Source organism: Chelonoidis abingdonii, chromosome 22, assembly GCF_003597395.2.
Source record: "Chelonoidis abingdonii isolate Lonesome George chromosome 22, CheloAbing_2.0, whole genome shotgun sequence".
In the NCBI taxonomy this organism is placed as follows: Eukaryota; Metazoa; Chordata; order Testudines; family Testudinidae; genus Chelonoidis; species Chelonoidis abingdonii.
The window spans coordinates 8,423,718-8,450,485 of NC_133790.1; the positions used below are offsets into that span (position 1 = coordinate 8,423,718).

General features: G+C 42.2%; 1 protein-coding gene across 4 annotated transcripts in view; it reads right to left on the bottom strand.

Annotated features, from left to right (window-relative positions):
- Positions 1 to 26,768, bottom strand: part of RILPL1 (Rab interacting lysosomal protein like 1) — a 40,315-nt gene that overhangs the window by 9,437 nt on the left and 4,110 nt on the right. For all 4 annotated transcript variants that reach the window (XM_032800594.2, XM_032800595.2, XM_032800597.2 and 1 more), the window contains exons 2-6: positions 26,102 to 26,252; positions 18,539 to 18,657; positions 16,870 to 17,088; positions 6,044 to 6,216; positions 4,139 to 4,231 (exon numbers count right to left, since the gene is read on the bottom strand). In XM_032800594.2, coding sequence (XP_032656485.1) covers positions 4,139 to 4,231; positions 6,044 to 6,216; positions 16,870 to 17,088; positions 18,539 to 18,657; positions 26,102 to 26,252 — 755 coding nt within the window. The remainder of the gene's footprint in view (positions 1 to 4,138; positions 4,232 to 6,043; positions 6,217 to 16,869; positions 17,089 to 18,538; positions 18,658 to 26,101; positions 26,253 to 26,768) is intronic.

Here is a 26,768-nt window from a genome sequence, read left to right on the forward strand (position 1 = left end):
TAATGCAGTTCGGAAGCCTTCCTAACACAGCTGCTGTAGCTGCTATTCTTGAATCAATACAAAGATATTATTCACCATAGCCTGGACTTCTAGTTTTACACATCGTGGCCCACTCAGTTATCTATAGAGCTCAGACATCAGAACAAGATGTAAGACTACTTCAGGCATTACATTGAACAAACAAGCATGGTACTCTTAAAGAAAAGGGTCTTTCTATACAGTGTACAAACAAAATAGAGCCAGCATTTTTAATCCCAGTGCTGATGCTTTTTCCGCAAGTATCTCCTTTTGGCTGACAACAGATGTCCTCTCATTACATGCAGCCATAGAGGAAGAGAGACAAACTTACTGGTAAATAAAGGTGCTCTCAGGAGATCTGTGCTCCTTTAAACTTGTAGAGAATCTAAAAATCAAGTGTAACCCCAGGGAGAAAAATGTAGATTTCAAAACTTCCCTTAGCTGTTTGCAAATGCATCAACTCACCAATTGTGTGAGCCAATCCAAGATGGTAGAAAATATGCCTGGTGTCTTTATAATACTGTATTCATAGTGAAGGGAAAGAGGTGTGTTTTAAACAGGCAGACACACAGCTTTTCCTAAGAGAATGGCAATAAATCTGTATTTTCTTAGTTAGGCTTTGTCCAGAGAGAGTCTGAAAAGAGGAGTGGCAGCTAAGGCTGTCAGTTCTAATCCCAGCTCTGTTCCAAAGGAGTACTAAGGTAGTGTTTTTAATCTATTACATCTTATCCCAGTGCTACTGCAGGTTTGGAGAGCTTACAGTAGATACTGCAGTTACAGTGTCTCCCTCTATGGTTATAAGCAAGTGACTTGGGGCCTGATCTTACAAGGTGCTGAGCAGTTCCAAGTGTCCACAGCTTCCACTGGCACTGGGACCTGGAGCACAGGAGGGACTTGGCACCTTGCAAAATCAGATCCTAAGTAACTTCTCAAGGCTCCCCTTAGCCACAGTTGCATCTCCCAGCCTGGCAATATCACTGGGGTAAGCTGTGGTATTTTCATCTTAATTTGGCTGCATCTTCTTTTTACCTCCATGTCCCCATCTGTAAAATGGGTATAATAGGATTTATTTACTATTTAGGTAATTAAATGGCTATAGTCTATGGGTGCTGAGACTGCCTGGAGCAGGAGAGATCTGTCAGCTCGAGGGATAAACTCTATCCCTAACTCTCACCTGACCAAGAAGCAGCTGGCTACCTGGGCTGTGTTACTTCTCCTTCTGGTCCCTGAGTGGGTGGGCTGTAAAGTGGCAGCCGCAGGAGAAGACACAGAAATGGGGGCCTTTTTCTTTCCCAGCAATTCGGTTTCCTTTCATTTCAGGCAGTCATATAGACCCCCGGCACCTGCCGAACCTTGGCCTACGTGGGGACTGCTAAAGTCCTGGAGTGCCCCCTAGCTCGGGATTGCAGACAGTGCCCCAGCCACGGAGTACTGCTGGTGCCACAGTTTCAGGCACTCCAGACATGAGAGAGACAGTGAAGACAGATGGGTTCTGTTTAGGGAGGTTGCAAAAAAGTTCAAGTACCATTGTCTTGGTTAACTTAAATTTTTTTATATATTATTATTATATATACTGAATATAATATTATATATTATATATATATTATGGGGTCCCCTTTCCCCCCTACACCCCATACACACACACACACACACACCCCTCTGCAAGAGGCAGGGGGAAACAAAAAAAAAAAAAAAAAAAAAGAGGCGTTGAGAGTGCCACTGACAAGAAAGCCAGTTCCCCCAGATAGCCGGTGTGGTATGCAGTTCCATATCCCAGCAAGAATAGGCAGGGGAGCTCTATGCTTAGGATGACAGCATGGGAATTTATTGAAATGTGAAAGGAGTTTTTGAAAGAAGGAAACAAGTCAAAACAATGGGTTTAACTTTTACTACTATTAGATATGGGTAATTATAAATTAAAAGGCAAGATGATAAAAAAGAAAGATCTGAATATTTGTCTAGAAATTTTCCATGTGATTAGTGGCCAGCTGCCCAACATATGTTCCAGAGCACTCCAGAAAAATCAGAGGAAGAACCCAGCGAGACAGCCACTCCAAATATCCATCCTCTCCTGCCATGATTCCCTATGCTGCCTGTGTATATTGGAACAGAGAGAGCCAAAACTAAGAATGTCCAGTTAGCATTGCAACAAAATGTGGTCGGTTTACAATTTTGTCCTGCTTTTGCTCAGGATAATCCCAATCTTGAAACCACAGTCACCACTATACCGGTTATGTGGCCATTCCATACAAATGGGGAATCAAACTAAATAAACTGAAGGATTAAATAGTATTACAGGAACAGAACATTTATGATGGAGGTGAACATATAAGATAAACCCACTAGTCCAAACATGACTTGCTCTTCTCACAGGTGTTATAAAAGTAGGGCATCATAACCATAATCATAAGGGAAAGTAATTCAACTGTCAAACTCAAAGTATAATTTTCAAATACAAAATAAAGGGTCATTGAAGCAACCAGTCTGAAATCTGGCCCATTCCTATGCACTAATAGCATGAGCTAAAGCCAACTGGAATCAATGGAAACACTCCAGTTACCTTTACTGGAGTTTGGATCAGCCTGTGGAAGGCACTAGCACAGGCACAGAATAGCTCAGTGGTTTGAGTATTGGCCTGCTAAACCCATGTTTGTGAGTTCAATCCTTAAGGGGGCCACTTAGGAATCTAGGGCAAAAATCTGTCTGGGGATTGGTCCTGCTTTGATTTAAGCAGGGGGTTGGACTAGATGACTTCCTGAGGTCCCTTCCAACCCTGATATTCTAAGTGCAGGCACTGGTTTTATATGGAAGATGAAGGTTATATGCATATAGGAACAGGATGGGAGAGTTTTGCAACTAAATAAAAATGTGGCATATCCAAATAGTTTATGCATTGTTAAAAGTTACACTATTCACAAAACATGAAAACCTCTTAGTGGGTTCAAAAGCTAATATTTGGAATAAAAAAGGTAAGGGAGTGAGCTGACAATAGATAAACTGACAAATGAAGTGATTCTATAATTTGGTTCTTTAATCCTTTCTGCACAGTATTACTTACTTACACCCCACTATAGGGGGCACAGAGCTTTACAGGTCAGAAAAACAATAGAGACAAGCCCCCTCTGACAGGGTACAGAGTAAGCAAAGAGTTAACTCTGTGCTTAGACCTAATGCAAGTGTTCTGTATACAGCTAGGTGTGTACAGGGAAATGGCAAGGCTTGAGCCTGAAGGCTCAGATTCTCAGGATGTAGGAATCTGTAAACTTGGCTACTTAGTAGTGGGAAGGGAAGGAGACTGAACTCCAGACCCAGCTGTTATGTGCTTGAGCTTTCGTTACAAACACATTCTATAGCTCTCAGGTGTGAGACCTAGAGGAGGCAGCTTGCTGACATGTTCCTGTTGCTGAGTCTGTTGTCTCTGCCCCAAGGAGTTTACTCTCTAAATGTAAGCAAGCACATAGGAATGTAAAATTGGGCATTTTTTCACCTAATGCACCCTGATCTTACATTGGTCTCAGCTGCAATTTGGGGTGCCTGAGGAATGCAGGATCAGGCTTGAAACAGGACCACTGCCCATGGTGAGAGACCAGCAGTTCACTTTCATATGCAGACACAAACATCCTCAGAGCCTGAATAGGCTGACAGGATGGTTCCAGATAAGAGCTGGAGTTTCTGTGGGTCACAGCTTGTTAGCTCGTATGCTGTTACAATCCATAGCAACATATGCTACTTTACTCAGAGTATTATGAGCAGTACTCAAAGAAGGGAATATTAGAATTTAACACACCATAGGGGCTAAGTTTATCTGTAACCATAAATGCAAGTGCACAGAACACTTATTCTTCTCCTTATTGTGTATGTGAAGGGAACCCGTCAGAGATAGGAAGTCACTGAGAATTAAATCAACACTATGTTCTGTTTTGTTCCATAAAACCTATAAATTGTGTTTTTATAATACTGTTTATTATAGGATTATTTCCCAAACACATGTGCATGTGATATCACTAAATGAAGATTAATGGAGTTGTAGGGGGGGACAACAACCAGAACTAAAACCAACCCAATTACCCCTGCAAGAAACATGCCCGGTTCAAGATTTTTGGAAGAGAATGCTACTTACAGTCGTTTGATTCCAGATTCTGGCTGAGTTGAGGTTTTTGAATTAATTATGGGTGTAGGTTGAGGGGATCTAGTGTCTTCTTCTGTTTCCTCACTTTAAGAAGAGGGAAAAATACAGTTAAATTCTAGTTTTCATTACTCTGGAGAAATTTAAAATAAAATTTGAAGGAGGAGTTTTGTAAATTAAAAAATTAAGAGCCTGATCCACTACAGATGAAAAGATTCCCTCTGACTTTGGTGGATTTGGATCACAGCCTGAGTTTCATGAATCTGAACAAGTTTTGTAAACTAAAAAGGAACTGAGGGGCTGATTCAAACTCATTAAAGTCAGTGGCAATCTTTTCATCAGCAGTGGATAAGGCCCTTAGTTTAATTTGAAAAAGTATTGTAAAATTAAAAGAAAGTCACCAGTGTTAGAAGAGGAGTTCTATAACTGTCACATGAGGAGGATTTGTAGGGTTAATCATACGCAGTGAGTGCCATTAAAAATGTCAGACTTCTGTGTAAGCATGAAAGCTTCTCTCGCTCATCAACAGAAATTGGAACAGTAAGAGATATTAGCTCACTCACCTTGTCTCTCTACTATCCTGACATGGCTACAACACTGCATACGTTAAAAAAAAAATTAAAAAAAAAAAAAAATCAACATTCAGGTAACCCAAGTACCTGCAATAGTTTCTTAAACTCAGAAGAGGACAGAATACTGCTGTGCAGCGTACAGCAATCCTTGGGAGAATGACAGGCTGAGTTTAATGGATCCCACTGTTTAGGAGAGAAAAACTGACCATACGATTTAAAAAAAAAAAAAAGTTGTTGTGCAAGTGCTGGATTGACAGCTCAGGAGTCCCTGGTTTAGTTAAAGAACAGGTGCAGCATGGGGAGCAGCAAGACCGTCTTCGCCCTACTGATATACCTCAAATGACGGTGTAAACAGAGCTCCTGTAGAGGCCCATTCTGTGTTCAGGGCCCATTCAATCCTTGGCCTCTATGAGGAGACTGGAAATCACTGGCATGCTAATGGCAATGGTCATGATAGTTTTAGGATTTTGGCACTTCTCCACTGGGTACTGAACTGTGACCACGACCTTGCTGCCTTTAGACCACAGAACAGGTATCAGATGGCAATACGTTTTTGGCACTAGCCATGTGCTGAAGAATAGATCTTTGCCAGTGACCTAGAGGTGCATCCTGTCCCAGGGACATATAGACCCTATATAGCTTTGCTGAGAATGTTAAATGGGTAAATAGTAAATAATCTGTCCCTACATGAAATTTGCAAAAAAAAATTTTAAAAGCTGATTGAAAGAGTTAGGGTATGCAGGGTGGTTGTTGTTTTTTGTTGTAATTTCAAGTCAGATTTTGTTCCACAAGTATGGAAAGGAATGATTTGTCAGTCATTTGAAAAAAATTAAACTAAGATTTTTGGTTGTTGCGGTTTTCAATTCCCTTCCCCAGATTCTCTCCCTCTATTTTGCCACTAAAAAAGAAAGGGAGGAAAGGGGGAAAGAAAATGAAAAAAAAAAAAAAAGTGCAAATATTTCCACTTTGTGAAAGGCCATTTTCTGATTTAAAAAAAATTTAAAAAAACAGGCACTAACAATTTCTCTCCCTTTTAAAGTATTCATTTGTTTGAAATGTCCGCTATTGAGAGGTCACAGGTTTTGGGGAACATTAAACCAAACTCCTCCCAAAACTTGGTGAAAATTCAAATATGAACCAGATTTTGGAGCCATCTTTACTTTGTTTTAGGGAAGCCAAGAATCCGCTGCCATTTCTTAGAGACTATTTAAGCGGACACTCACAGTTTTTAGATCCAACCTCTGGTTTCTCTCTGTTCTGTGCCTCTCCAAGAGTACCACAATGGAGAAGGCAGAGGTAGCAATACCAACAGTGGGAACCAACACACCTCTTATAATATAAAAGCTCCTCCTGCAACAAAAACACTCGAGACTTCAGTTCATTCCGCTCGTGTAAGACATCCCGTAGCTCTTGTAGAGTAAATCTTGGACGGTTTGGATCTTTTAAATCCAGAGCCATCTTCTCCGATTCAGAGAGATAGTCATCATTGTTAGGTTCTGACTGGAGGATGAAATACAAGCTTTAATTAATTCATTGTGCACTCAATAAAGGCTTAACTTTTCCTTAGAGATGCAATTGAATCATCCATCACTATTCTTAATATTATAAGAGCCATCAACAATGTTAGAGGAGTGCTATGGAAAGCCAACTACTTTTGCTTCATTGCTCGGGTTTAATAAGATCACCAGCAAGAATAATTCAATGGTAGGGGATCACAGCATTCCTTACTGTGCTGGAAACTGCTGGAGGCTAACAACGCAGGGGTAGCTTTGGGTTTTTTAGGCCTCAAAGATGGGGTGATCCCTCTTTATCTCACCTCCTCAGATGAGAGGGGTCATGAGTGGGTGCCAACAGCAAGGAGGCTATAAATCCAGCCCAGGGGAAGTTTGTTTTCTATTTTATTTAGCCAGAGGCCTGTATTTTCAGAAGTGACTACTGATTTGGGGTAACAATGTTTTGGGGTATCCAACCTGAGACACCTTAAAGGGGCCTGATTTTGAGGGTCTAGGTGTTCAGATAATCAAACCCCCCCCCCAAAAAAAAATCAAAAAACCCCCAAACCACTAGTCATTTTTGAAAATGTAGGGCCCGTGTTTTGACAACAGCCTACTTCCCACAGTTTCTTAAAGATAGTTAATCAAATATTTAAAAATAAATGACCCTTGCTGTGTGGCTTGTTTAGTGTATTTTCCAATCATCAGGAGACACTTCTTTGGAAAAGGTTGCAAGTTCCCTGAATATATAATAACCTATATATAATGCCCTTGCTCAATTGACATCTCTTTGATGTCAACACCAGTGAACCTGAACAGCTGCAAAGAGGAGATATACAGATGTGTGCAGAGCACCCCATATTCCCAGTGGGTAATGGCAGGGTTGGCTTTGTTACTTTTTAAATAGACCAGTTACTCCCATCCTTCTTCTATATAACAGTGCTATGTAAGATTCACTCAAAAGTTACGAGAGTTCTCCAGTTTTGGTCCTAGAGCCTGTAGATGTTCGGTGTCTTGCATCCTAATTTCTGCAGAACTTGGACCCTGATCTACGCAGATGGTTTCTCACACCTGTGTGGACTCCTACCAAAGTCAATGAGATCCTATGTGGCTCTGTTTGCAGGGACATGGCCCAAGGGACTGCAGCACAGAGAAGGAGAAGAAAGTCACCATACATCAGTGTTTCTCAAACTGGGGTCGCCGCTTGTGTAGGGAAAGGCCCTGGCGAGCCAGGCCGGTTTGTTTACCTGCCCCGTCCGCAGGTCCGGCCGATCCTGGAGCAGCGAACCGCAGCCAGTGGGAGCCGCAATTGGCCGGACCTGCAGATGGGGCAGGTAAACAAACAGGCCTGGCCCACCAGGGGCTTTCCCTACACGAGCGGTGATCCCAGTTTGAGAAACACCGCCATACACGATACTGCTGCTGTAGTCAGTGACATCAGGTGGCCATATAAAGCAGAGGAAGCAATACAGAGAAAATACAAGCATGTTGGAAATGTGTGCTTGGAATCAGGATTTTCTGCAACACAACTGAAAACGCTACGAGGTCTGGGAAACTTCCAACATTTATTTACAGCCGGAACGGTGCATGCAGCAAAGTACATTTGAAACTCAATACTTGTTGCAAGAGCTGATGGGGTACCAGCACACAGAAGCAGTGTCACTGAATGGGGTGAGAGACACAGATGATTTACATATTTGGACCTGATGAAGATAAGCAGGGAAGAAAGTAAGCTGCTCACCTCCCAAACTGGATTTTAAAGAGGTACCAAGAGAGTCCAAGAGTTTCCTGACTGTGTCACTGGAGTCAGGAGTCTGTTGGTGTTCCAGTGGCATAGCGGCTCCTAACTAGGTATTTTATATTCAAATTATAGCCACCTAAATAGATATGTTCCTTTCAACACTCCGAATGGAAAAAGGCCGATCAAGATCTCATTTCCCAGGGAAAGCTTCTCTAAATAAGATGCGCCCCCATTTAGGGCCAATATAATAAAAATAAATACTGAGCACTTCTGTTCTAAAGCATAGTACTGCAGATCTTCAGATTTGACATTGAATTGATCCCCAAGACCCTACAGAGTAGGTCAGTATTACTACCTCCATTTCACAGACAGGAAAACTAAAGCTACGTCTACACTGCGCACCTTATAGCAGCACAGCTGTGCTGCTACTACGTGCTGCTGTAAGGTCTGCAGCATAGTTGCGTTTTGTTGGCAAAATAAAACCACCCCCAATGAGGGGCAGTAGCTTTGTTGGTGAGAGGGAGCATCTCCCACCAATAAAGTGCTGTCCACTCTGACACTTTTTGTCAGTAAAACTTTAGTTGGTCAGGGCTGTATTTTTTCACGCCTGACTCACCAGTAAAACTTCTGTCAAAGTGCAGTGTAGACCTAGTCTAGGGTACAAGAAGAGGAAGTGACTTGCTCACAGAGCGAGTCCATGTAGAGAGTCAGGATTAGAACTCAGGGAATTGCTGGCTCCCGTCAGACTCTATCCACTAAATTGCACTGCTTGTCAATGTCAGTTCTATAGGCGATACATAGTAATTGGGAGTATAGTCTCTAGTAGAGCTAGTTGGAAAATTAAATCCAAACTATTTTTGCAGAAAGTTTTATATATTCAAATTTTCCACTCAACTCTAGTTCCCAGGAAACTACCCGTGGGTTTAATTGGTATTAAACTCATTTGATTAAAAAGGGAAAAGGCCATTTTATAACAATTCAGGAAAACTACTGGCTTCTAGATCCCACCCTCTAGTTATGAAACCTAGTTATTTATACCACATTTAAAACAAGGTGGTAGCAATTTTTCCTCTGTAAAGCACTACAGAGGAAGATTGATTAGAGTGAGGGAGATGTCAACAGCAAGCATATACCGCTGAAAGCAGATATTCTACATGTTAGGAACATGATCTACATGCTCCTATTATTGAGTGCCATTTTCTAGCACTCCAGGGAATATGCAACCTAGGGACGCCCCCCTATTCCTGTAAACACTTAACTTTATGCATCTGAGTAGTGCTATAGAGTTCAATGGGATTTCTCAACTTTATGCACCTGAGTAGTGCTATAGAGTTCAATGGGATTTCTCAAGTATTTAAAGTTCAGCATGTGTGTACCTCTGTGCAGGATCAGGGTCAAAGTCTCCACACTGTCATTGTTATATTGATTGAAAGAACATTCTCTCCATTGGACGGGAATGGGGTCTAGTGGTTGGGGCAGGGAACAGGAAATCAGGACTCCTGGATTTCATTCCCACCTCTTGCTCTAACTCACTGTGTGGCTGTTTAAGACACAAAAGGTGACTTTTCCAATAGTGGCCTCTAGTTTGGGGTACCTGATCTTAGGCACCAAAGGCTTGATTCTTCACCAGTCTCGAGATCTCAAGCTTCACTTGGGAATGGTGGGTGCTCAGCACTTCACAGGAAAAAGCTCTAAGCAGCTAAATTTGGGGACCCAGGTACTGGGGCATCCAAACACAAGCCACTTTTGAAAATACAGGCTTGACTGTCTCCAGCCCTCCACTCACCCATCAGCAAAATAACCTTGACCCTCCTCCCAGGGCTGTGAGGAGGGTTAGTTAATAGACTTTTGCAGAAGTCCAAACTGTTGCTGCAGAATATTCTATCCAATGTCCTGCAAGGATGGAATAGCAGCTTGAATGACAGCTAGTCTGTTTGTCAGATCCTTACTATTCAATTAGGTTTTTTTTCTTATCGCAACCTAATGTCATAAAATGGATATTATGGAACACAAAATGTTCAGAGGAAATCATAGTGTAAATGCTTTTCCATACAATTACTGCCATCTTGGTCACATGCATCATTTCAAAGCCCATTTCGATTCTGTTTACTTCCCATCCCCTTCCCCAGATAAGCCATCTTGTCCAGATCTCATCTAAGTCAGCGGAGATTGACACACACATAGCCAATGCAGCTAAGTTTACTCAGCCCAAGCCAACAACCGGTGCTAGTTCCAGAGGAGGTAGTTATTCCAGCTTTCTGCTTGCCATTGCAATTACTGCCTAACCTTCGCCCTGGCAGAAAGAATGGGAACAGCTGTAATTAGAAGAGATGCCACTGCCATGAAACTGATGAGTTACAGCAATGAGAAGAAAGCATCCTCTCTCTCCAGAGACTGAAGACACTTTCATGCTTGCTGGCTCAGGGCCTAGGCCTGTTTACAAAGCTGAGTCTCCAAGCTGAACTAACAACAATGAAATCATCCCTTAAACTATTAGTACCAAGCTCATTCAATTCATTAGTAAAACACTGACAGTCACTGTCGCTTTTTGGCCGGGGGGAACCCAAGCATCCTCACATGCCCCTGTTCCCGTCTGTTTTCTCACTTATTTTCCTACCTACTTCTCTCCTGCTTTCATTTCCCCTCTCTCTGGCTGCAATCTTCTGCTAAGGCATTTACACCATGCTTGTGACAGGACATGTCTTTGCCACCTTAGAGGGGAAGCCAATATTTTAGCTGGCGTTAAACACTCAATAGGAAAATTCTTTAGAACATTGGTCCTCAGATTGCTTCAGACCATGGACTACTTAAAACAAAAGTGGTCCTGTGTAGACCTCTCCGGCCAGGCCCATCTCTACCCTACAGCAAATAGAGAATTTCGCTATATGGCAAAGTTCAATCAGGATACCATTAAGGAGAGAAGATAAAAGTACATTTGCTCTAATGAGGTGCTGCTTGATCCTTTATCCCCACTGCATGTCCTTGTTGCTTATTTCCTCTGTGCACATGAGTGCACCTTGATTCAGAATTTCTCTCCTCTCACTAGAGCAATGGGGGACACAGACAATCTCACCATGTTACTTTGTAGTTTGGTGTTTTGCATATTTCTGCAAATATTTTATCACAAACTCAAATTTACTTTCCATGAGCATCTGTGCTAGTAATACTCCACTGCACAAACGTTAATAGGAAGCTAATGCATGAATAGCGCCAATGTAAGTTCATTTAAAACATGCCTACAAATATTTGCAGACTTGTTTGGTAGCATTATCCCTGGTCTGTTCTTGACAGGTCAGCTGAACAATACCATAGCCACTTGACGGACTTAGTCTTGCTCCAGTTAGCATCAGTGGTGCAGGTTCACAGCCTCTCCTCATTTTTATGGGTTTGTAACCAGCCCTGAGCATTGTTCATTCATGCTTTAATTCTGAACATTCACAATTAGTTTAGTGAATGGGAAGATGGTCAGTTGTTAGAGCAATGATGTGCCAACAAAAAGGCCAGAAAAATCTCGTTAATCCCTAGAATGCTGGCATCTTCCAAATGGTCAGTGAAATGAATAGGATATTCACTGGAATAAAATGATCATCAGATATGGGTAATTTTTAAAAGTCACAGTGAGTGTCTCAGGTATGTCATGGTCAATCTGGATTTTTAATATGAGTTATGATCATTATGCTTCATGGTATAAGATAGTCATCCAATGAGTGTCAGGAAGAAGATTTTGCCTAAGAGATAGTGCTGTTCAATTAGCAATTTACTATCTTGTGCATGCATGTTTGGCACAAAGATTTTAACAGCATGAATGGATGAGGACACCATTAACCAGTGGCAAAAATCACTATGCTGTTATTCAGGTCATCCCAAATGAGTACTGCTAAATGTATACCTCCCCACTCCATCCCTCTATATTTTCTGTATGCCACGTACGTTACAAAAATACTGCTTTTAGGAATGTGATAGTGAGCTTCATGATTGTTTTCTTTTAAATTGGGACTATATTTTGTATTCCTCTGCCTGTAAGTCCAGGTGCTTTAAGACCATGAGTCCTACTGTACAGGGCTCAGATTACACTAACAACTCTTAAGAGTGACCAACAAAAACAATTCTGTGCAGAATAATGTGACAATTTCAAGTCAGTATCTCAGGTCCTGCCAGGGCTAGAAGCATTGTACATAGGGGCATCTCCCTTGCCATTGGTATTATGCTCAGCACAGGACTGGCCCGAGTCTCTGATGAAGGAACATTTAAAGAGTCCAATTTGGTGCAGTAAAATGAAAGTGGAAATTATTGTCTTGACAAGCTGTTATTTGTCAATGGCAGCTGATGCAAGCTGCTTAGAGTGTAGGAAATCATAGACTATCAGGGTTGGAAGGGACCTCAGGAGGTCATCTAGTCAAACCCCTTACTCAAATCAAAGCAGGACCAATCCCCAGACAGATTTTTGCCCCAAATCCCTAAATGGCCCCCTCAAGGATTGAACTCACAACCCTGGGTTTAACCACTAAGCTATCCTACCCTCAGAGTCAATAGTCCCAGGAGGACTGGATTAGTGGACAGAGTGCAGATGAGGCAGTCAAAGATGCATGATATATTTATCCCACGGAGATCATCTCCATATAGTGTGTGCATGTGTACAAACACCCACCCACCCCACTACCTTTATTCTATATTTGTGGTCTCTAAGGGGTAAACTTGTAAATCTGTCAGAAGTGACCATTTCTATTTGTGGGTTCGAGACATGTGGCTCAGCCCCTAACTTTCAGTCACAGATATAAACACAAGTTGCAGGTGAGTTTCCCCAAGGCCTGTAACCTCTCCAAGAGTGCAAAGGGTCAAGTACATCAAGTGCTCTGATATGTTTATAAACATTTTGCTGCAGGGCAGCCTATTTCTCCAGCTTAGTACCTGGAAAGCTGCCTGCTATTCATTTCAGAGGGCATGTGCCAGTTATCTGCTGAGATGTTGCCAAACACCACACAATAGTGTAAGCTGGAAGCGAATGAACAACAACAGACCTGAACAGAAGCGTTAAAGGTATCAGGTATATAAAATGCAGGCAGGTGGTACTTTTCAGTTTGGAGAGATCTCTATGCCAGTAATTTACCCGGCTTACTGGAAAGTGCCATGCTAGTTAAATGATGGTAGCACAGAGCCCACAACTGAGATTGGGACCCTACTCTGCTAGGTGCTATATAGAGACAGTCCAAACCGCTTACAAATTGTTAAATTTACTGTGAGAAACCCCTCCCCCCAAATTTGTAGCAAGATGACACAATTAAGTTTTAAAGCCATGTGTTAACAAGAACTAACCCTGGCCATGTGCACTATAAATCCAGGAGGCACGTTTGAAGTTGTTTTATATTAATTATGCAGGTTTTTTAGCCCCAAAAATGTTTGTTTCTCCTCAGTCGCTGCTGGTAAACTGTTCTGTTGCTTTCTGTTCTAATGTACATAGAGAGGTAAATATTCTATGCTCAACTTCAGTGGCAGTGACTGTAATAAGACCACACTGCCCCTCTGTGGGGTAATAGGACCCATACTGGCCATTATTAGGACTGCAAATTCATCTGCCCGCAACAAATGGATACTGATAATTGAAGCAATACATTACATTCAGGACAACAAAGAACAACATGAAGCATCCACACAGGGTACTCAGAGGGCCCATCTACAATAACACTACAGCCAAGTCAAGGGGCTGTGGTACAATGTGCTTCTCATCTGTGACGGACGTGGTCATCTACATTACATATGTAAACCAGGTCCTCTCCGTCTGCCTCTCTCGTAATGGAGTTGTAGACAGGTTAAGTGATTTGCCCAAGGTCACCAAGAAGCCTGTAGTAGCACAGGAAATAGAATCCAAGTCATCTAACTCCCAATCCTGTATTTTAGTCACAGCTTCTCTTGTCTCCCTTTAAAGCCTCAGACACACAGATTCCTTCTCCTGCCTGTGAAATGCGCCAAGTCTGAAGTTTCTAGACAGTCAACTGTTTTAAGTTATGCAAGTGCAAAAGATACAGGGCCCAATTCTCCTCTTCCTTACACCAGTTTTAGACTGGTAACTCCACTGACGTCATGGTTTATACCAGACTAAGAAGTGAAAGGAAAGTTAGGCTCAAAGTTCAGTATATTCCTTCCACCCTCCCCCATACACATACTCAGAAAAAGCCAGACCAATGGAAAGTTTCTTCCCCAAAAAGAGGAACTGTTTTAAAAACATGGGAGGTGGAGGGGGAAGCTTTAGAATAGAAACTGGAACTCAACCATAACCATATATAAACACTTCTGTTTACTTGCCACAAATGCTGTAACATACAGGAGATTTTTAACTTGCACAAATTTTACTGCAGATTTTTAGTACAGTAAATTGCAGGCCTGTGAAAGTGGATTCGGAAAGCCTGGGCAACGATAAATGATGCTGCTTTATACAGAGCTGTCATCTGTATGAACTAGATATGGGGCAAACCCAAAACCCCAGATCATAACAACATCTCCCACAAAATTTGGGAGGATTCAGAGCCACAAAACTATTAGAGAAAAGCCTAAGCCACAAAGAAACTGAAGTCTCTAACCCTCAATAAAACAAACCAAAAGCCTGGGACCAGAAAAGAAAAAGACCATCATTTACATCTCCATAGCACCTTTCCCTCCAATGTGCGTGACAGTCACACAGTACCTCTGACGTGGGGTGGAGGGAAGATGCCTTCTGACACACTGTACAAAAGTGAAGTGTATGGGGAAAAGAAATTTTAAGCCAAGGACACCAGTATAAACCCTATGTCTTACACAGGGCCGGCAGCCAACCAAACACGTGCTTGGAGCGGCACCTTGGGGCACGGCGGCGCTCGGGTTTTATTTTAATTTTTTTTTTTGGTTCAGCCAACAGTGCTGGAGGGTTTTTGATTGTTTGTTTTTGTTTCCACTGGGCAGCGCTGGTGGGGGGGGGTGTTGGGGTGTTTCGGCCACGGGGCGCTGGAGTGGGAGGGGGGGCTTGGGCAGTGCGGCACTCAGGGAGGCGGGGGGTGTTACTCCAGGGCCGCACTCTTTTTATTTTGCTTGGGGCAGCAAAAAAGTTAGAGCCAGCCCTGGTCTTAGATGTCCTCCTCCTAATGAGGCCAATAGAAATTCCCATTTCACTTCAGTGAGACTAAGCATAGGTTTCAAGCCTCAGTGTCAGTGTCAGTAGCCAGCTTCTCCTCCAGTGATACTTTCACGGACATGTACAAGTCCTGCACTACTAAAATTTCAACCTGTCCTGCAAGTGAGGGAGAAAGGGGATTTAATGTTCTAGCAGGCTGAATTCCACTTAACAGCAGTGTATCTGTAAAATGAAGAGACCTTGTCTGCTGCAGAACATGAGGATTGCTACCGCTCCAATGCCATAAACATTTCACCGACTAACAAACAGTATTGCCTGTGGGACCCATTAGAATTTACAGATGTACAGGGGGGGGCGAAGATTAAAACCTCTCATCAGCCACTGCATTTTGGAACACTAAATATTTTAGTATGGGGAAACAACAACAACAACACAGCACAACCAAAATACTGGCTGCCTTGAATCTAAACCAACAGCTGGCACTAGAGATATTTTGGTTTGCCCAAGGCATATTTAATACTGCTCTCACAAATCAACTATTTGTCACTGTATCTGGAGGATTCTGTGGAGGATTCTGTGATCTGTCATGCAGTCAGAAAGTCACACTTCCTGTGATGCATATGACAGCAGCTCGACAGGTTGCTAAATGCATAGATGAGATTTTCTTATTCAATATAGAACTATTCCATCACTGAAGAGTGCCATCACCACAGTGTATTTGAACGACCAGCTGCCACAGCTATAGAAAGATAGGACTGGCTATCTGTGGGCTGCAGTATTCCCCAGCTGGCTACCCTATGAAGTTACAAACACATGGGTATTACTACTTGTTGTGTTAACTGGAAATAAGACATCCTAACACAGGCCCAGCCATGGCCTGGATGCCTCACATGCATATCAAGTGTTTACACTGCAAGGAATGAATAACAAAACTTTATAGGGCCTCCCCGGTTCTTCAAGTGTCTTACTAAAGCTGAGTAAGTATTATCACTCCCTCCCCACTTTATATATAGCAAGACACAGGACAAGAGTGAAGGGTGCTAGCTTTGATCTAGCTAGCACAGATAATAGTAATAGAGATGTGGCAGCATGGGCTAGCCACCTGAGTACCAGCCCACCACGGAACTTAGACACAGTCAGGTTGCCAGCCCATGCCACCCATCTTCACTACTATTACCTGTGCCAACTAGATTAAAGCTAGCTCAGGTATGCCTACCCCTACCACAGTCACACCTTCACCTGCAGTGTAGACGTAGCAGAAGTGCCTTGATTAAAACTATGCAGCCAGACCATTAATGAGACTTGAGGAATTCCTGGCTGCCATCCCATGGTACATCCACTAGACCACCCTGCCTCTCACTATAGTAACAGTCCAAAGATACTATACCTTACAACAGCATTACATCACGACTTTATAATTATCTATGGGAATGGATGGGTGGACCTTTGGTTCTTTCTAGCTGAACGTCCACCTTTATTAACGTAACTCTGCTGAAACATGCAGTGATTATTGCCAGTGGGCTGGGTGTTTTGGGAGGGACATGAACGGTTGGAAGGCAGTATTAATTTTGAGAGATTCTGCACTGCTGTTCAAACTGACGCCTGTAAGTTCTGGAGAACGTTTTGGTCTCTAAGTACAAATTGCTACTTATCCCAGGGTCCAGTCTCACAGCTGTATCATGCCATCTGATCAGAATTCCCACTGAAATCAGAGGGGATCTACACTTCAAAGCCGATGGCAGAATATACCCTGGATGTGCAGTTGTCCCATAGGATGATGGGAGTCATTTGCCCAGGGAGAATCAAGTGCCTCTTACCTTTATTTCTTCTCCATTTTCGCTGTGCTCCCCCTGTAGCTTCTCTCTCAGCTTCCCAAGCTCTGCCCTTAAAGTGCCCATCTCCTGTTCCTTGGTTTGCAGATATGCTTCCAATTCCACCTTCTGCTCAATCAGCGCTTTCCCTTGAGCCTCAACCACTGTGATTCTGTGCCGAAGGTCATGATTAATTTTCATTAGCCTGTTCTGTTGTTGTTGCAGCTGCCATAAAGTGACACCGTAAGTATGCCTCCATTAAACCAGGGTAAATTAAATCACAAGTATTAAATTAAAGAACTAGCAATATGTTCCTGTTGTATTTATCTTGAAAGATCTCCTTTATTTCACATTCATTTTAACCATTTAATTAATCTGCTACAGTTGCAGTCTCCACAATTGACTTTCAGAGTAAACAGATTTTTTTTCCCTGCAGCACAGAACATTATCCTCCAGTCATATCCAGCTGTTCAAATGCTTTGCTGAAATAGATAATAGATTCCAAAGAAAAATGTAGCAAGGTTCAGGGACTGGATGTCTCATGGGATATTGGATCAAGCTTTGACCTAAGCTGGAAGCGGTCAAGGTTATTACTGTCTGATTATCATCAAATCTATGTACAAAGATGCCAGGATTGTCACTCTGAAGCCTGTTGGGTCAGTGTGACGTGATGGAAATAGCTACAAGCATGGTGTTAGCATGAGAGCTTGTTTTGTTTAGAATATCACCAGTTTCAGCCATTACTGGGTTTCGGAGTCTCTCACTGTCCAGTTTTTAAGTTCTGAGCCATTTTTGGCTTTTTTGCACTTTATGAATTACACCTGTATGACAGCACAAGCTTTCACCTAATTTGTACGGTGGCAGTGCTTAGAGGACCCCAACCAACATCAGAGCCACAATGTGCCAGGTGCTGTATGTACACGTAGTTCGAAACAGTCCCTGCCCTGCAGCACTTACCATCTCAATAGACAGGACAGCTATAGGATGGGATGGGGAACTGCGGCAAAGAGACATTCTGTTACTTACTTAAGGTCACAGTTTGTGGCAGAGTCAAGAACTGAACACAGGTCTCCCAAGTCCAGTCCAGAGCCTGAGCACAAGCCTGTCCATCTTCTCCTTCATGCCTTTCTGGTAGTGTATGTGAAATGACGTGTGGTTTCACTCCCTGTTTCTTGAAAGATAGCACCCAGCAGGGGTTTCTTGTTGACAGGCTCAGCAGAGAAAAGCAAAGCTTAATGGGCCATGCAGCCCTCTCCTGTCCAGAGCTGCTGCCTCCAAGGGCGAAGTTGGGCTATGTGAGCTGCGTGGAAAAGTTTGGATTGCCTAAGTGGAGATTTTCTAAAGGCTTTAGAGGAGTTAGGTGCCCAGTTCACACTGAAAGTCAATAGGAGTTGGGCACCCACTTCCCCTTTGAGCCTATGAAAAATCTGCTCCCCTGTCATTCTTGGTTTCCAGTCATGCCCACAACGGGCTAGGTTCTTTCCAGACACAGAAGAGGGTATGGCGCCTGCCCTGAAGAGCTCACACTCTTTTTTACCTCTTCTACAGATACACAGAGGACTTGACTCTACAGGGATAATAATCTGGCATCCTTCACAAGCACTATATTCATTTAAAACTTGTCAAACATCTGTGTGGTTCCTTCAAGGAGAGGAAAAGGGCAACAAACACTTACTGCCTCCACATCCTCATTTTTAAGTCCCAGTTCCCGGTCCCTGGCTCTGATCTCATCCCTTTGTTTATCTACCACTTCCTTCAGCTTCTTCATCACTTGCCTCTCCCTCTCCGACATTCCTGGTTTAAAGAAAACAAAACAAAGAAAATAAACTGAGAATGATCATGACAATGGTAAGAAACATTTGGGAAAGGCACAAGACATAGTCTGATTCATCCAGGTTGTTCAGGGAGATGTTGTTGGGTAAATACCTTGGATAAAGAAGAAAGGTTATTTAGCCAATATACTGGATTCATGGATGATGGGAAAACTGGCTATACAGTTCACAGGATGTACCACAACACTGAAAGTGATGAATATGCTTCTGATATATTTATAAGCAAATGTATGTAATACCATTACTGTGCTTCTATATGATGTATCCAGTGGTGACATTTATGTACTGATCCCATGGATGAATGGCCTGTAATCTCGTTAAGCACTCCCTAAAAGGTTTTCTATTTAATGAAGAAAAAAGTTCTCTCTCTGGAGGGGAGATGGCATTTTGCATTGGCAAGATCTATTCCGATTTTATATGCATGCCACTATACTGGGGCCTGAACTAACATTCTGCATCTCCATTTCTAGTTTCCTAGATCCTGCAGTCCAAAGTCAGAGCAAATTTAACAAGTGTTTAACCTGAGTTAGGATTGTGCCATATATGTTTTTTCCATTCTAACTTCCTCTCTCATTCCATTGTAGTGATTCAGATTTAAAATAATTACACTTTACAAAGGAGGAAAAAAAGATAGAATTCCTTTGTAAAGCCTGTTTGAAGTGTTGTCAAAAATCTCTCCATCAATACCGTTTAAAGATTAACAAGGGATTAAATTAATTAATTTGCAGTTTGACCAATAATTCATTAGGATAATATCAGAATCACAAAACTGGAAACTCTCCGCCATTAACCATCAGTATGGAGAGACAATACAGCACCTAAGGACTTCAGTGGGCAGTATAGCAACAAAGAACAATAGCATATTGTCCTGCTAATGTAGCCAAGTGTTTAAGATGGTGAGGTGATAAATTCATTACAGTTGCTTCACAGCTAATCATCATTCTACAGAGACCTGCAGTTTGATATTCTTAACAGATCAAGTAAGATAATTTTTAATTGTGTCTAATACAGATACATAATTCTGTGCCAGTGAATGGGTGGCCTGCGGCTAATAAGCTATCAACAGGGACACTAGAGATGCCCTGGCCAACGTGCAATTTAGTGGTTAAAGCAGGAATCTGGGACTCAGAATCCAGGGTTCTTTGCCCAGTCCTGCTACTGACTAGCTGTGTGACCTTAAGTAAGGCACTTAACCTCTGTTCCCTTGCCTTCCCCTCTATTAACTACAGATTATAATAGTTTACTTACCCCAATAGGGTAATTGTGAGACCAAATTCAAAGCCCTTTTTAACACACTATAGCAATTCTCAGCTGAAGTGTGCTGTGTAAGCAGGTTTACCCACCTTGGGTTCGCAGTGTCTGTTCTTTGCTCTGTATCATGAACTGACTCATTCCTTACTGGTTTTTCCTTTTACCACTTGAGGTGTGAGTAGACCCAAATGCCAGGTGACACAAATTCCCTCACCCCAAGTCAGAGTAGAACCCTTTTAAGAGCCCTGCCCTGAAGAGCACTGATGTTAACAATGCACTGAGAGCAGGCAAGAGCAAGACCAACCCAAAAGAGATAAGTGGGTGGAAGAGAGTGAGTAATTCCACTCCACTGCAGGGAGCCTGCCTTTGATGGCCAGTTTTTCTACAGCTTGCAATTTGGAGCAGGTGCAGGTTCCTAATTAGGTCTAAAAGCACATGACTGCAGAGGAGGGAGAGTAGCAATTTCCCTCTACCACTGCAAAAGAAGTCAGGAAGCTACCTGATCTATGCAAAGGCAGAAGAAAGGTAATCTTTACCAGAGTATTGGAGGGAGGAGTGGTATATAAGAAAAGCTAGTAAGATGTTTTAGAGGTTGTGTTACTTCCAAAATCTATAAAGCCTCTGGAGTGACTCAGATGTTCATGGTGAGCTTATTTGTCTTATATTTATTTTCTTTTATTTCTTAATAAATTGCTTAAACCTGCCAGCCTTCCTGTTGGGGCCTGATTCACACTCACTCTGTCTCTCCAGTCTCTACTGCTTTGTAGGACACCAGTGATTCTCATTCACTTCAGTGGGTGTTACTGGTATCCTGTGGGGAAGAGAAATGGGCTCCTGGGCTACAAACTGTTTTTACTATGTCTGCACTCTCCTGTTGAAGCACACACCTGGGGAGCTAGGACACTGTGATCCTATTCCCAGTGCTGCTACTGACTCTCTGTATGATCTTGGGGAGGTCACTACACCTCCGTGTTTCTGTTTCCTGATTTGTAAAACAGGAATAGTAATACAATGCACCCCTGCTAACTTCTACAAAAGAGTAAGAACCCCATTATAAATGAGTAAGCGAACAAGCCAGCATAGCTTAGCACTGTGTGCCTTTACACAGGTATCTTGTCAACACTAGTCCCATTTTATGGATAATGCTTCATAGCCTGTTAGCAAATATCAGTTGGGCACTGGGACCCATGCATGCGGAGCCAGATGCAAGATCAGGGCCTAAAACACCTGCCCTTAAAAACTTTCCTTCACAGTACAGAGGGACTAGCTGTTCTAAAAGCAAGTTTCTCTCATACCTGATTCATAGCTAGCAGGTGCAATTTCAGGAGCAAAGTCTTATTTTAATGTTCAGTTAACTCCTTTTCCCCTCCTCTCTTGTTTTCCTCTTTAACTCTTGGTGAATATGAAAGATTTCAAATGTATACACAGATCACTGGGCTTTTTTCCAGGACAAGGGTGGGTAGGGATGTTTTTGTTCCACAATCATTTTACTCCTCTACATTTTCTTAAACATGCAACAAGTGCACTAAGTGTGAAATAATTAACCCTGAATGATTCAAAATCGTGTATCTGGAAGATGTTAAAATGGCACACCCAGCTGGTTTCCCTAAGCACATCTCATCAGCAATTTCCTTTGGATCGGTGCGGTTGATGTATTGTTCCATGGGATCGTAAGAAAGCAAGCAGTTTAAAAATAATCTTGACTGTTTATGGTCAGGGACTCTGTCTACTGATGGATTTGTAGAGCGGGGCCCACAATATAAATACTTAATTTAAATATACTGCTCGCCCCTACATTTGCAAGAGAATTTTCATAGGAACTGTCTAGACCATGGTTAAGGGTTCTTGACTTAGCTTCCTGGCAGGGGATATCTGAGCTATCCAAAGGCAGAAGAAAGAATCTCTACCAGAAGTAAGTTGTTTTAGAGGGTCAGGCCCTGTCTGAGCTTTCATCAAAGGGATTAAGGATCATGGAAATTAAAGATCTGGGACAAGGCTTATGAGATCATTGAGGATGTCTCCATGCAAGTGCAGGCTACAGTCTCCAAGGAGTTGTCTGATGTTACAATACGACGCGTGAAGTCAGATTAAAGATCCAAATATGCGGTAGGACAGGTTCCAAGATAAGCAAATGCAAAATCTCATCTCATCTCCTTCCTGGTGATTGTGGCTTCTGATCCTGTGAGCTGCGGGGCAGCCCTCAACTCCCATTGCCTTACTAGACTGAGCTGAGGTTGCTCTGCACATTCCAGGATTTGGCCCTTAGGCCATATCTCTAGGCAGAAGAATTAATTTTGACACAGTAAAGCTTTCTTTAAGACTGTAGATTGTCTCTTACCTGAAACTGGCCTCAGTAACTGGGAACCAAACCAAATCCTAACCCAAGTCTGATTCAGGATCTGATGAGAAGTGGAGAGTAACTGAGTGTCTTTAGAACACATACTTGAGAGGTTTTTTGTGATTCTTGTTTGTTGGGATCTCCTGCTTATTGTACCCATCACAACGCTGATCCTACCTGAGATGGCAGGATATGTGACCTCCTATCCTGGCATCTGTGCTGCTCTATAAGCTGAGCAGTACATCTGCATGCCCCCTCTGACATGCCTTGGGCCAGCTAAAAGGTCCAACCTTGGATCAGTAGGGGTTACACCAGGGATATATTCTGTTCAGTCGCTGGTGTTATTACCAGGTATTAATTTGGTCTCATGACTAGGAGTCACATTTTTAACATTGCAGCTGCAGCCCAAGATCCTGCTGTATTTACTTAGAATTCTTTTTTCTGCCACACAATTTTCATATTAACCTTGCTCTGCTTCTTGAAGGCCTCTGCTCAAACTCGCAAAGCCCAGAGGCTCACGTTTACTGCTGTTCAGTCCTGCACACCTTAAGGATGAATTGCTACAGGTCATTCTTTAAGCTAAAAGAGCTTCCTTATGGAACAAGGCCATTAGAGATATTTCACTACATTTCCTTTTAATTGTTTGAGCACCCGCAGTGTGTTTGTTCAAAGTACAGCAGTCCTTGCTCCTTGCTCCCCAGTCTATATAGATGCAGAGTACTGGCTAAACATTATTATACATATGATACATAGGTTCACACGTCTACCTTTCTGTTGCTGTTGAATATTTCCTTGAAATACACTCAGTACATGGGGGTGGGTTATTATTAATACTGCGTTTGTCATAGATTCTGTGTTGTTTTTTTTAATATCCATGATGTTGAGACAATGGGAGTTCTGCAGGTGCTGTGACAGTTGACAACAACTTGAACCAATTTCCCTGAGAAACTTGAAAGCTGCCTGTATAAAACCTGAGCTGTGTGGGAGACTGAGATGCACCAGGAATGCTCAGAATTAGGGCTCGTGGTTTCTCATGTGGTCCCAGGGGTGGGCAATCAAATTCTGTGATTTCTTTGGGTTTGGAGGGTAGCAGAGCTCAGACAGCTGGATTGAGACCCACTGCAGTTCCTGCTGCTTTTGCTGAGAGAGGGGGTTTGATCCTCTTCACACTGAAGTCCCTGGCAAAAATCCCATTGACTTCCATGGTGCAGAATCAGGCTCAGAAACAGGACAGCAGCATTGGAGAAGGGATGGCAGCCTCTCTCTCTCCTGCCTGTCACCCTGCACAGCTGCTGCAGAGATGAACCCTGCTTGTCAGAAGAGAGGTTCAGGACTACTATAAAGTGGCTTTAAGCCATTGTTATTGCAAAGGAAATGCAGATTTTGATGACAGTACTGCGAGCTGTCACTCTTGCCAATTTTGTTTACTATAAATATGTGATTTTAACCCTTTTAGTCTCTCCTTCCATGAGTGACTGTGACTTCAAATAACCATTATTGACATTCATGTGGTACCTAGGAGTCCACTCATGGGCCAGGACAACCATGTGCTACAGGTTGTGCAATCACCAAGCAAAGAGTCAGTTCCTGCCACAAAGAGCTTACCATCCAGCTATAGGATAAGAGAAGACAGATGCAACCAGAAGAGTGAAAGGAAACAGTGACACGGTACTGGGCAGTGGTCTCAACATGACCAACCACAAGCCTTCATTATCGCTGAAAGACCTCACAGAAAATTTGTTTTCAGGAGGGATATGAATGCAGTGGGGTGCAGGAGTTCCAACTGTAGTAAACTGAGGCTACATACAATCAGATAACACAGTCATTGCCAGATTGAACCTGAGCTCTTAACACCAAAGCCACAGGCCTCTGCTGCTTGAGCTAGAGAGGACTTCTGTAGTTATCAGCTGATTAAGCAGCAGACTGTTAGTCCCTGAGGCCAGCCACTAGGAGACATGATCACGCCTACTAAATCATGCTAGGGTGTAAAGATTAGAACCCGATTACAGCTACATGAACTGAGCTTTGGGACTTGGAAAGCTGCATCCAGCAACTCACTGTGTGGCTGGTTATTTTTTTTCTACTCTGTCAATCAGTTGCCCTTAAAATCAAGCATCTGTTTCAGTGTTTCCTACCAGAACAAATTAAAACTTTAACATGACGTGCAATCCAATCCTGGTCCCATTTGTTAACAAGCAAAATTCTCCACTGAGAATAGGCATCAGTGACTCCCGATGTCAGATATAAGGGATTCCCAGTTAGGATCATTGTTAATCTATATCAGTTTGAGTCAAATTCTGCTCTCACTGAAATAAATGAGATGTTGGCCCTGAGACAGTGGACAGTTTTTTTTTCTGTCTCTCTACCACACAAAGTAAAAATAACCTTGAAAAACATGTCTGGCACCTGCTTGGCTATTTAAATTCAAGAGTAATTTAAATAGAAGCATATAGACTGCACTGAGCTGGGTCACCCACTGATGTTGTTTTTTCCAATTTTTTTTATAGTCTATGACTCATCTTTATTTCATATTCTGACACTTTTCATGGAATCAATAGTCCTTTAAATTCTAAGGAAATTGTGAAAACTAGCTCAAATACAGCCTGTTAAATTGGAAGAGCTGCATTTATTTTAAAGAAACATTGATCTTGAGAGGGTAAGATCCTTCTTTGTAATGTGCCATTAACACTCTTCTCCAGATGAAGTACAGTGGTACTCAAGCCTAAGGGCTGAATTCAATGCTGGTGGAACAGGTACAGTGGGGAAGCAAAGGGCTAAGTGCCATTAGCCACTAGTAAGTGCATGGCCTTTATAAGGTCTCAAGATGAAGTACTGTTACTTGTAAAAAATATTTTTAAATGAGCAGAATGTTTACTCTGATCTTTGATCCGAGCAGTTGTACTAACAGGCTGTGATCCTGCAGGTCGATGTCTGTGCCTGTGCAGAGACCCAATGAAGTCAGCATGGCTCCAGATGGGCACCAGCATCTGTCCACACAGAACCAATTGCAGTATTGGATTGTGGTTCAGGACCATGACCAGCTAATCAGATTTATGCCCATTTGATACTGTGAGAGACACAATCTCCCAACTAGCCTTAGAACTTGAGAACTGAGATGAAGCAAGTGCTTAAAGTTACTGGCTCTCTCTCTCCTTGGTGCTTATTGCACTGTCCTGATTATAAATTTAGCCTCTCTCCCAAAATAGAACTCATTATGAGGCCTGAATTAGTGTTTCATTCCTTCCTGTAACTACTTCCCCCTCTTTTGTGCAATTTATTGAGATGGTTTCTGAAGTTCTGGCAAGACATCTGAGACCACATGGTGATTTTTCAAAATATGAATTCCCCCACCCCTGAACGCTGCATGTTGTGGATTAATTGGTATTGACAATTCAGAAGAAGGGAGCCTGAATAATTGCTTTATGATCAATTATGCTGAACTAAATGCCCAAGTGTGAATACTGATTTGTATATTTCCACACTATCATACACATACAATTAAGTGGCTAGATCTATCTATATTAAAAAAAAAAAACTTCACTAAAGGACATTTTTAACAAGTTGCTATCCTCAAAAAATATGTTAAATGAAAAGAAAATTAGGTTTTCCTTTTTTTAATTTTCTCATCCAAACAAGAGAATAACTCTGTTCCAATCTTTTTATTTTGTTTCCAGAATTTATTCACAGCTTTTGTTTCCCAATAAAACAGACCTGCAACAATGTACAGGAACAAGTTGAAATGTACAATCAAGACACTTTGATCAGGGATGACTTTAAAAACAAAATACCATCACTGAATTTAAAATATTAAACTTGCCTTCGTGTTTCTGAAATTCCTCTTCTGTGAAATTGATGTCTTTATGGGACAGGTTTGTCATCAGCTGTTTGTTCTCTTCCTGAAGCTGAGCAATTTGGGTAAGAAGATCTTGTGCTTCCCCTCTCCAGACATCCTCCACCAGTTCTAGTTCCTAAAGTAAAGCCAGATCATGACATAACATTAATGCTGTAAAATATACAATCAATAGCCTTTGACCAAAACTATTTGCAGAATACACTAGCAATTCTCCTCTAAAGCTACCCTTTTATAATAATACTCTGAACTTCTAGTCGATGACCTCAGTGATTACTCCCCTTTCACAGACAGCCATATAATCTCTGTATGCCTCAGTTGCCTTTCTCAAGGTCACAACAGAAGTCCACGTAAGAGGCACAAATTGAGGCCAGATCCCCTGCGTTCTAGGCAGCAGACTCAAAGTGTAGTATAAACACACTGCTCACAACACTTGTGAGGTCAGTCAGTGGCAGAGTTGGACATGCTATTTTTTTTTTTAACATTACAATGTTCCATAACAGTACAGTTTAGATTAGTGATGGTCTCATGTATGATACTGTAGAACATAGAGGGTTTTTTTCATGTTGGAACCCAGAGCTCCTGTTACCCAGGCTTCTGTTTTAACCATTAGCTTATGCTTCCTTTTTCTTAT